The 11,072-nt window shown below is 56.6% G+C and overlaps 1 protein-coding gene across 2 annotated transcripts; it reads right to left on the bottom strand.

Annotated features, from left to right (window-relative positions):
- Nucleotides 1-3,295: 3,295 nt before the first annotated feature.
- On the bottom strand, nt 3,296-10,072 carry Igf2 (insulin like growth factor 2). 2 transcript variants are annotated; one of them, XM_021167671.3, is made up of 4 exons: nt 9,253-10,072; nt 6,528-6,690; nt 5,170-5,318; nt 3,296-4,922 (listed from the first exon to the last, which is right to left on the bottom strand). In XM_021167671.3, exons 1-4 carry the CDS (start codon nt 9,277-9,279, stop codon nt 4,686-4,688), a joined length of 576 nt encoding a protein of 191 aa, XP_021023330.1. In that variant the 5' UTR covers nt 9,280-10,072; the 3' UTR covers nt 3,296-4,685. The 2 variants fall into 2 exon arrangements, with proteins under 2 accessions (XP_021023330.1, XP_021023331.1); XM_021167672.3 differs by lacking the exon at nt 9,253-10,072 and adding an exon at nt 8,274-8,381.
- Between the last annotated feature and the right edge of the window lie 1,000 nt (nt 10,073-11,072).

Raw genomic sequence — 11,072 nt, 5'->3', positions numbered from 1 at the left:
TGGGCAAAGTGGTTTATTTTACCCAAGACTTCAGGGAGGTCAGAGGAGGCCCTGGAGAAGGCATGTGCCCACTGCTGAGAGAGTAAAGGCCAACAACAGTGGGTCAAGGAGGGCATCCCAGAGCTCTAGGGGTTCATCAGGGACGAGCGGATATATCGGGAGGTGCCAAGAACTCCAGGTTTAGGTGATCTTGGTTAGCAAGTCAGGAAAGGAACCAGCTTGGGAAAAGGGGTAAGAGTCTGGTGCCTGGACACCCCCAGGGCAGCTCCATAGTGTCCTAGTCAACTGTGGAATTGACAGAAGGTGGACAGGCCCACAGTGGGCTTTCAGGAGACTATATGGGACTGGTGAGAACACACTGAATAGTCCTCAAAGGAGTGGGCATCTCTGAGCCTTCCTCCACCCACCTAGAAGATACTGAAGAGTCTCAGAAGAAAGACTCACTGGGTGGGAAGGTGGTCTGCTCAGATCCAGTCCCCGAACTAGCCACAACTCTGTCAAGCCAGAGGCTGGCCAGTGCCCTTCATTTTCACCTTGCTGCTGCTATCCAGTCTTCCTCTTCAAGGATGAGCTTGTGTCTTCTAAGCAGCCCCCCCCACATGACTCCTGTGTACCCTGAGTTTAAAAGCAGCCCTTGGATTTGTAGGCTGCCCGGAAGTCCCCCTTTAGCATGCCCAGCAGAGACTCCGGAGTGCAAACAAAACTAAAAGCTAATGGCTTGCACCTGTAATTTCAGTGCCCAGGTATCTGGGGCAGGATTGAGACTGCCATGAGTTCCAGGCCAGCATGGACATCCATCCATGTGCAGTTCCAAGCTTGCCTGGGGTAGAGTGTGAGCCTCTCTATCAAAAAACTAGCCAAACACAGTAAAAAGAAATGCTAGTGTGTAGCAATAACTGGGGAAAAGGAGCAGGGTGCCAGGCACAGGACCTCAGCGCTGCCCCAGCCTGGGCTCCTCCCACAGGGGGAAGGGCATGTGCCCACTTGCACTAGGATAAGTGGGGGACTAAGGACTTGTAAAGGTGCAGAAAGAAGATACCCAGGCCAGGTTTCAAGCATCTAGGGGTTGGCCTCACTTTACTCCCAGGGTCAGGGATGCCAAAGACCACTACCACTGGGCAAGTGGGTCTAATGACTACTGGGGACAGGCTCTAGCATAGCCTTTATAGAGGGAACAGTAGGGATGACTGCATGCGCAGGGAAACCATCTTAGGTGGTCTCACCCTGAGTCCCCATGTCCATCACCAACCACAAGTCCTCACCCATCTTGCTCCCCAACTCCCAAGGCTAAGGGCAATGTTCCCTGGGGTAGGTATTCATGGCTCATCTGAAAACATCATGGGACCCCTTTAGCGCCACAGCACCCCATCTATGAGGACTTAGGGCAAATGTCCTCTACCCTCTGGATTCCTCAAAGTGCCTTATTGAGCCCCAATTCTCATACTTCAAAGGCTTTTCCTCTTCATCTGCTGCCCCTTTGTCCCCCTCCCCCAGGCATCAGGAACCCTTTACTCCTCCCCTCCCTCCCACCCAACCTTCCCTCCCTTTGCCCCCTCCCCCAAATAAAAGAGGAAAGAACTCAATAAATAGTATTTTAAATGCTTTATTAGGTTTGCGAGCGTTAACAGGTTAAAAACAAAACCCAAGCTTTGGATTTTGCCAGAAAATGCATGTTAGAGGGACTGAGTTGAGGCAAACACCTGGGGCCACTGCTGGATGACATGGACAGTGGCACAGGTGACATATGGCGTTCGACGCGTGGGAAGTCTTCACATGATGACAAAGGGAGGGACCCAAGAGGGGATCCCACTGAAGACAGTAGGGAAGAGACAAGATGGAGGGCCACACTAGGCATGGGAGGCCAGGGAGGTGCCTGCATCAGGGTGACCTATGATGGGGAGAACTGCAAATGTGGGGACACAGAGGGTGGTCAGCAAATGCCCCTGAAAGCACCCATCCCACGAGGCATATTAACACTGGGTGGGTGTCCAGCCAAATGGGCAGGTAATTTAGGGTGCCTCGAGATGTTTTGGATACCAGGCCAATTCATAGTCTCCAATTATAACAATTTACTCTTTGAGTTTCTGTCCAATGTTCCAAATGGCCCATTCTTTAGGCACTTGCTGAGGGACCCTCTGTGCCATGCTTGACTAACACACACCGCCCCCAGGGTGGTGCCAGTCCTGTCACCTGGGCCCAGAAGCCTCAGGCCTCTAGATTGCTAGTTGGACTGTTGGGCAGGGGGACTGCACTGGAAGCAGAAGTGGGGGTGAGGTAAACCTCCAGTCGCCCTGTTCCCCGCCGCAGTCCTAGGCACCGTGGAGTGGCTGCTACGGCTCACCAGACCCTCAGGCCCCAGGGCCCAGATGACCCCATGTATACAGTTCTCCTGGCTCTGTAGGCTTTTAGCCTCCTAGCTTCCCCAACTCCGGGCCTCACCCCACCTTGCCCCCAGGAGGTCTGTAGAGCTCCAGACCTCCTGGGGGCAAGGTGGGGTGCTGATGAGTGGGCAAGATGACACTGAGGGACGGGAGAGGATCTCCCCCAAATGCTCAGAAGGCAGCCACTTGCTCCCGCCTGATGGAACCTGTCTACTCTCACATCTCTATCCCCTTCCCCCCCAACTGGCAGTGGCCAGCTGGGAGCCCCATCTTTAGTGGCCTCCGAGCACCTTCCTAACACCTGAGGGGACACTGCCCCACGCCCCCTCCACTCCTCAGAACTTCTGGGGACCAGCCACTGTCCCCAGAAGTCAGGCCAGGTAGTGGCCTTCTCAATTCCTTTTATTTCTCTGTGGGTGCGTGGCCAGCACCCCACAGAGACTCCACTCCCAACTCAGGCCAAGCGATAGAGAGAGATAAAAAAAAAAAAAATCAAGGTTGTGGAGAGCAGGACATTGTGGTAGCCGGTGTTGATGGCTCTAGCCGGTGTTGATGGCTCTAGCCGGTGTTGATGGCTCTAGCCGGTGTTGATGGCTCTAGCTGGTGTTGATGGCTCGATGCATTCATTACTTGATCACTGCTCCCGTTATGTAGGGAATGGGTACAATTGATTATGAGCGCATAAAAAGCTAAGGAGGGATTAAAAAAAAAAAGGAAAAAACCGGCCCCAGAAATAAAAAGAGGGGAATAGATCAATTGGCATAAAATTTGGGGTCCTAATTCTTCAGTAATTCTGCAAGTTGACCTGTGACTCCTCCTGATTCTTCCACCTAAAACCTCTCTGGGACCACTTCCTACCCATAGCTCCCCCCACCCAGCCCCCACTGCCCCCCACCCACCCCTCCAACCGCCAGACTTCCCACACTCCCCACATCAGTGTGAGTCTCCTGGGGAGCCCCTAAAATGTGGGGGCTCCCCAGGAGACTGACAGAGATGGCCCATAGGTGTGCTCAGGGTAGGGGTTGTCCCCCAGATCTTTCTTCCCAGGAGCACAACTAGGGGTCAGGTTACTTGGGCAGCATGTATCACTTGGCAGTGCCATCTCCTTATCTGGCCAAACTTATTCTACACTGGCTAGTCATTGGTCCTCATGGGGGAGGGGGGTTGGGGAGCACCGGGCTCACCATGTGGACAGGTGCTTAGATGGAATTGAGCCTTGCTAGAACACCTCCCTCACTGAGAAAGACAGAACTAGCAGCCTGGTCACACATAGAGCCAATAGGCAGCAGCAGAAACTAGATGGATTGGGAGGAGAGCTCAAACCATGCAAACTGCTCAGGGAATTTGAGACGGGCCTTGATTTGGGCAATGTGGTTCGAATCGAAGTTGTTCAGCCATTTCAGTGTTTTCATCCAATTATGTGGGTGTGCATACCTGTGTGTGTGTGTGTGTGTGTCTGCATATGTGTTATGTGTATGTGTGTGTTAATGCCTGTGGGTGTGAGTATAATCATGTGCTTTTTAGGGTAGGTAGAGAAAAGTGAGATTTTGGGACTGGGGGCTTGTGCCAATTAAGTTCTATTTCCAGTTTTCATGTTCTGTTCTTCTCCTTGGGTTCTTTCACCCAGCCCCCTTGGTGACATGGGGGACATTTGTGATGGAATGACCAGTGAAGAAAGAGTTTGGGCGGCTATTGTTGTTCTCAGCCAGCTTTACACTAAAAGTGCTTGGGATAAGGAGAGGGCACTGAAGCAATGACATGCCACCTGCAAAATTTTGGGTCCCCTTCCTTTCTTCTTGGGTTCTGAGATCCAAGTCTTAGCCAATTTGACTAAAGATCCAAATGGAAAGAAGATGAAGGGGGGGGGGCGCCGAATTATTTGATTTTGCCAATTGTTTTTAAGCCAATTAATTTTTAGTATGTTTTTAGCCAATTAATTTCTTTAGTTATTTAATTTTTAGATTATCAGTTATGGAGTTTCTTAAAAGCCAATTTGTTTTAAAGGGACTGTAGTTTTTAAAGTTTTTTTTTTAAATGTGAATATATAATTTGGGGGGTGTCAATTGGGTTGTTTAGAGCCAATCAAATTTGTTTTTTTAGAATTGCTGAGATCCCCTTGCCCGATGGTGTGGGGCAAGGGGAACAGCCTGATGTGGGGAGGCGGGGCATGGGGGTGGGTAGGGAGAAACCTGGGGAGGGAGTGGAGCAGAGAGATCTTAGTGTGGGACGTGATGGAACTGTCCCTGCTCAAGAGGAGGTCACAGATTGATGGTACTACATTGCAGAATTACCACATAATTTGGTTCACTGATGGTTGCTGGACATCTCCGAAGAGGCTCCCCCGTGGGCGGGGTCTTTGGGTGGTAACACGATCAGGGGACGATGACGTTTGGCCTCTCTGAACGCTTCGAGCTCTTTGGCAAGCATGCGACCCCGGCGGGCACGCAGGAGGGCAGGCAGGCCTCTGCGCAGGCGTCCCGCGGACTGTCTCCAGGTGTCATATTGGAAGAACTTGCCCACGGGGTATCTGGGGAAGTCGTCCTGGAGAGGAGGTGCTAGTCAGCAGGTTTCAGGGTACCATGTTAGCCTGAGCTCCCATCTAGGTGTCGCATATCCCCATTCCCACTAGAGTCACCTCAGCTCAGGGCAACTTCCCAGAAATATCTATGTTAATGAGCAGAGGCTGACAGTAAAATGTGTGAGGGGGGCTTCGTGGTACCCCAAATCAAGAAGTGAGTGGTCTCTTTGTCTCACCCCATAATTCCTTCAACCCCACCTAGCTACCTACCGGAAGTACGGCCTGAGAGGTAGACACGTCCCTCTCGGACTTGGCGGGGGTGGCACAGTATGTCTCCAGGAGGGCCAGGTCGCAGCTGCGGAAGCAGCACTCTTCCACGATGCCACGGCTGCGACGGTTGGCACGGCTTGAAGGCCTGCCTGGAAGTTCCACAGGACAGACAACTTCAGTTAGTGTCTACTGGAGTCAGCACCCATAGGGGTGGCCTCCCCAGCCCCCGCCCCCCCCCCCCTGCCCGGGGAAGGCTGAAGAAGGAAGGAACTATCCCTGCCCTTCCACTAGACCCTGGCCGGATACTAGGTCACCCTGCAGGGATGTGGTAGAAGTGTGAGCCAGACAGGCCAAGATGCCCAGAAAGGAAAAATAAAGGTGCATGCTGCAGGACCAGCCCCTGGCATCTGGTGCCTCCTGTCTGGTAACTAACACAGCACAGCTTCACTGTCCCACAGACTCCATGGAGACCAGAGGCCACACTGGAGTGGTTTGGAAAACAGGGAGGAGGAGGGGGTGAGCCCCTCGAGGGGGCCATGGTGGACACAGGTGTGGTCCCTGTACTTGGGGCCCATCCTGAGGGGCCCACCCCCAACCCCCATTGCTGAACTGTGACAGGAAGGGAAGATAGGGCAGGAGAGAACAAGACGGGAGGGGAGGAGTGAGGCACCCAAAAACCACTCCCTTCTCTTCTCCCGTCTTCCCCCTCTCCCCCACGGTCCGAGGTTGGGCTTGGGGCCCTCCTATCTGTGAAGCCCCTCCATGCAGGAGTGGCTCTCGACCAAGGACTGGTCCTGCAGTACCCATGAGCAGGAGTAGTTTCCAGAGCAGTTCACAGGCAGGTAGGCAGAAGTGAAGAAGAAGAGGCTGCGTGTCCAGGACCAGGCGAGGAAGATAGAGTGGCTCATGCCAGCAAGGATAGTCATCCATTCTGGTGCCCCTGCCCCTCCCAGGCATGCCCCACCCATGTGTCCCCATCACTGCCTTCTGTGAGCAGTGAGTCCATGCCCAGCCCCTCCCCCAACTGGGAAATCTAGAGAAGCATGAACATTGAAAGCAGGCAAGCACCCCATGTTGTAGTTCTGGGAACCCCTCAAGTTGGATGGCCAAGGTCCAGCTCTCCCCTTGTACCCCCAAACTACACGTGCACTCTCAACCTGGCTGAGACTTGACATCCACATTTGGTTTTGCTTTTATTAACTTTAAAAACTTTAAAAACTATCAGACTTGTGACTATGAGATTACGACCTTGCCCAGGGGGGAGGGGTAGCTTAAGAGCAAGGCCAGACCAGTGTACGAACTGTCACCCCACCCAGGGAGGCTTGCCCCCCCGCCCCCACCTCTCTGGAGTTACATACTGAAGTAGAAGCCGCGGTCCGAACAGACAAACTGAAGCGTGTCAACAAGCTCCCCTCCGCACAGAGTCTCGCTGGGGCCGTAAGCAGCGATGCAGCACAAGGCGAAGGCCAAAGAGATGAGAAGCACCAACATCGACTTCCCCACTGGGATCCCCATTGGTACCTGGAGAAAGAAATGCAGGCTTTGAGCTAGAGGCCCCCAAGCCACACCCCTAATCCCAGGAGACTGGCTCACCCCCACCCCCACCCCCGCCCCACCAAAGACACCTATCATCTCCTAATTAAAAATGCAATTGGAATTTGAAAGACGTCTATGTCACTATTTATTTAACCTGTGAAAACAGGGGAACTTGAATTGCTGAGGTCAAAAACTACTTTGAGTGTGGAGAAATTCAATGGACCCCAGGAAGGCACCCCGTGGTGGCTTTGAACTGTAAGAAACCCTTGAGGACCACCCATCCATGGGCGCAATTACAGCTTAACCACACCCACAGCAGCAGGGGCCAGTGCTGGACACTGGACCTGGTTTCCATGCTATGACATCATGGGGGTGGGGCCAGCCCAAGGGCACATCACTACTGCCACTCCTACTCTGGCCTCCAAAGCATTGGCCAAGATGGCAGATAGCTCCACCCCACCCACCGTGGAGCATGTGCATCCAAAGGGACCAGTCCCAACCTACCCGCCCCCCAGCTGGCCACCCCTCCCTAAGCATCAGAGCCAGCCCCACCCGTCCACCCCACCTCCCAGGCCATGGTGAGCAGGGCCCATGTCAGAATCCAATGGTTAGCGCAACGGGACAGTCAGCACTCCTGTGAGCCTTGCTCTCCAGGGTCACCCAGTCCTCCAAGTATAGACTTTCCTGGGCACCTCAGAGCTTTCCATCCATGGTCAGGGACCCTAGAGGGTCCCTTTATGGCCCATAGAATCATCTTTCTGATAAGAGCTAAATTTACCCAGGGCAGCAGTTTGGGTCCCTGGGAGGCTGAACACCCCATTTTGGAGGGACACACCCCCTCCACAGGCTATGTGGCTACAGGCAGGGACAATGGTTAGCTAGCTTTTTTAGTGGTGGGAGGCCACGATGACCCACAGTAAGCCACCCTTGACCCTTCAGTTAAGTAGAGCCCTCCAGGCCGCAGCCTCAATCTCTGCTCCATAGGCCCAGGGGATTTCTTGCTGCAAAGAAGCATGTGAGAGACCAGTGCGGAATAATCAAGAAACAAATTTGTTCGAGCTCCCTTGGGTAACTAAAAGTCATCTTTGCCCACTTCATCAAGACCCAGACCGACCCTCCCAATACCCTCTGTGCCATCAACCACTTGCAATCAGCAGGCTATAGCTACAGCAGTTAGTCCTGGGGGCTGGGAGGGGGGGCAGGCAGACAGAGCTGACCTCGAAGTCCCTACCCAAAGCCAAGATCACACTGGCTGGTCCAGCCCAGGTGTCCAGGAGAAGCAAGCAGGAGATTGACCAGGAGGTAAGGGATAGGTGAGGGCCCAGGGAAGTCCCGAATTTGTTGGAGTGGGGAGGCAGAGAGGAAGGAAAAGTAGAGGACTGGGCAGGTAAGTAAGCCTGGATCTAATGGGGGCATAGGACAGAGGCTGAGGGAGGACGAAGGCTTGGGAGAAGTAGCAGGCCCGGCTGCAAGGGCAGAGGCCTCAGGCTACCCGGTGCCCTGACCACCCCACTGGGCAAGCCGGAGTGGGGATGGCAGCAGGGTCCTGGCTCCACGGCCCTGGTTACCTGAAGTTGGGTAAGGAGGCCGCTGGGGCTGGAAGAGGATGAAGACAGGAAAAGGCTGGAAGGTTCTCACAGGAGAAGCTAATGTCCAGTTTGCGAACTGGTCAGTGCCTCCGCTTTTTAATGTCTGAGTGGCTCCTCCCAGTCCCGGCTCCACCCTACCCCCCACCCCCTCCCTGCTGACCACTCCCCCCGCCCCCTTTGCACCCGCCCCCTCCCTCCTTCCAGCCAGTCCCTTTTCTCCTGCACCCCCAAGAGCTAGCCTTGGACCATTCCTTAGCAAAGTACCACCAGTGGGAGGGGGGCCTCATCGTGCGCCCCCAGCCCTTTCTGCACAGACTAATGGGGGGAGGGAGGGGGCTCCTTCCCACATCCTCCTATGGAAAGTTCCACCCAGTAAAAGGCAGGGGCAGTTATTTCTCTTTGAACTGTAACATCTCTGCCCTTCTGAGCCCGAAACCGTCCCCTCTCCCCCCAACATTCCAGGTTGGGAATGTTGGGGACAGAGTTGGGGTGTGTGGGTGGGGGGAAAAGCTAACTGTGGGGTCTGGCTTGACTCTTTTGCCAATTTTGGGGGGGCTCTTGGCCCCGCCCACCCAGTTTTCCTTCCTGTCTCATTGGCACAAAGTCAACATACCAGGGTGGGCTTCGGAGACTCTGCCCCCCTCCTCATCACTCAGCACCCTTGGGGGGGGGGTGTACAGGGCCTGCACAGCACGAATCGTACATTTTATGCAGCTCATCCATCCCCCCCTTCCCCAACACACAGTAAAGCACCAGGAAGTCTCCTGTGAGTTCAACTTACGCACCCCCTCCCCAACAGTCCCCATACCCCCGCCCCTTCCCCCACTCCATGGCGCAAGGGGGAACAAGAGTTTGCTTAGGGAACGAGCCCCCAGCCCCCCACCCACCGCACCAGTCCCGCCATGCCCAAGCCGGGCCCTGCGCACCCCCCACTCCCAGGGCCACTGAGAGCCCTTACCTGGAAGCCGGCGACGCTGCCGCCCATCTCCCTGCTGCGGGTATGCAAACCGAACAGCGGGCGAAGGCCCTTCTGCCGGGCACTCCTCTGCCAGCGCCGCTCTGCCCGAGTCGCAGAGGCCGAATGTGCGACGGGACAGAACGGGGAGATGGCTTTTTTGGTGGGGAGGGGGGCGTCTCTTCTGCTTCTTTAGGGTATCTTAGGGCTGGGGCGGGCCAGATATTGTACTTTCGGGGGGGGAAAGGTATCGGGAAATGAGGTCAGCTGTTGTATCAAGGATAGTTGGGGGGCAGAGATAGTGAGAGAGACAGAGTGAACGTGAAAGGGGGGGACCACAGAGAGGGAGAGAGGGAGAGAGGACAGTGAGAGGCGGGTAGGCTCACAGCGGGAGAGGACAGCACGGAGAGAAACAGAAAGCGTATAATTAATCCACTTGGGTAGGCGAAGGCAGAGGGCGGACGTGAGGGGGAGGGAGTCTGAGGCGAGGAGGAACGGGGAGGGGGCAGGAGGGGAGCTTAGGAAAGGTGGCGGGTAAGCGGGTGCGCGAGGGGGGGCGCACCCTAAGCAGAGGAGAGGATGCAACTTCGAAGGACCGAGGACGGTGTTGAGGGGGGAGGAATGGAGGCGTCACCCCGGCCACAGGCACCCAGCTCGGTTAGGGTCGACGGAGCCCTCAGCCGTCGTAAGCCCGGGCTTCTTGTGGGGGGGACAGGCGTGGCGGCGCCTCAGCTGCTCGGGACTGCAGCGAAAAGAGGGGAGCAGCCGGGCTGCGCGCCGGGGAGGGCTGGGAGGGGGAGCGCGGGGGATGACAACGCCGGCGACCTGCAAGCCGGACTGCCTGCGGTGGGGACCGCCTCCTCTGGCGAAGCAGGAATGGGGTGTTGAGGTAGATAGAGGAGGAGGCGGTGGGGAGATCCGCAGGCCCGACGGAGCGCGGCCCCGCCGACGGCGCCCTGCACAGGAGTTAGCAGCAGCGAGGTGGCGGACGGCGTCGACGCGGGGCCGCCAGCCCGGATGGAGGCGCTGGCGGGCCGAGCGCGGGCGGGCGTGGGCCAGGAGGCGGGGGCGGCCGGAAGGGGGGGCCGGGGGCCGGCCTGGCCTCACGCAGCTCCGCCGGAGAGCAGGCGAACTCCGGGCGCCAACGCCCGGTTCTTATAGCCGCGCCACCCCGCGGCTCGGCGCCCGCTCGGGCCCCGCTGGCCTTACGCCCGCGCCAATGGGCGTCCGCAGGGCCCTCGCCCCGCCCCGGGACCGCCCCCGCAACTCGAGCCACGCGGGGAATGCGGGTCGGGGGCCCTGGGCACGGGGGTTGCCGGTGGGGGGGAGTGGGGTGCCTGGTGGCAAAGATGGGGGGGGGACTGTGCGCCCCAGCAGGCCCACTAAATCCTGGGTGTCTATCCCTAAAAATCGAGGTCCCATGTCATGTTTCCGGGGTGCCCTGTGCTTGTGCAACATGGGCGCGTGGTGCGAACCAACGTGCGTGGCACCCTAGGCCTCAGTGGTAGTGGAGGGACCTGTGCTCAGTTAGAGGGTTACAAGGTAGACGCATCCCGGCCGACTGAGTTAAGGCGCAGGTAGCTGGGTAGAGGGTCCTCACAGGGACCTACTTGCCAAGCAGGGGACAGTCCCCTGGATCTGCTCGGGCGGAGCGCGCAGCCTCCACCTGCCTAAGCAGGCAGGGCGGGCTGCGAGGCACCTCGAATAGCAGCCAGATAGATCTTACTAAGTGCTCCTAACCTCTGCTTTGCCTGGGATCTCCTAGCAGCCTTTGGGGGGCCACCAGGTGCACAATGAAGGGAAGGCTGGCTTGGCCACGCCAG

Source organism: Mus caroli, unplaced genomic scaffold (assembly GCF_978045245.1).
Source record: "Mus caroli unplaced genomic scaffold, Mus_caroli_1 scaffold_8, whole genome shotgun sequence".
Lineage (NCBI taxonomy): Eukaryota > Metazoa > Chordata > Mammalia > Rodentia > Muridae > Mus > Mus caroli.
The sequence above is the reverse complement of the archived record's forward strand: the minus strand, read 5'-3'. Positions and strand labels throughout refer to the sequence as shown.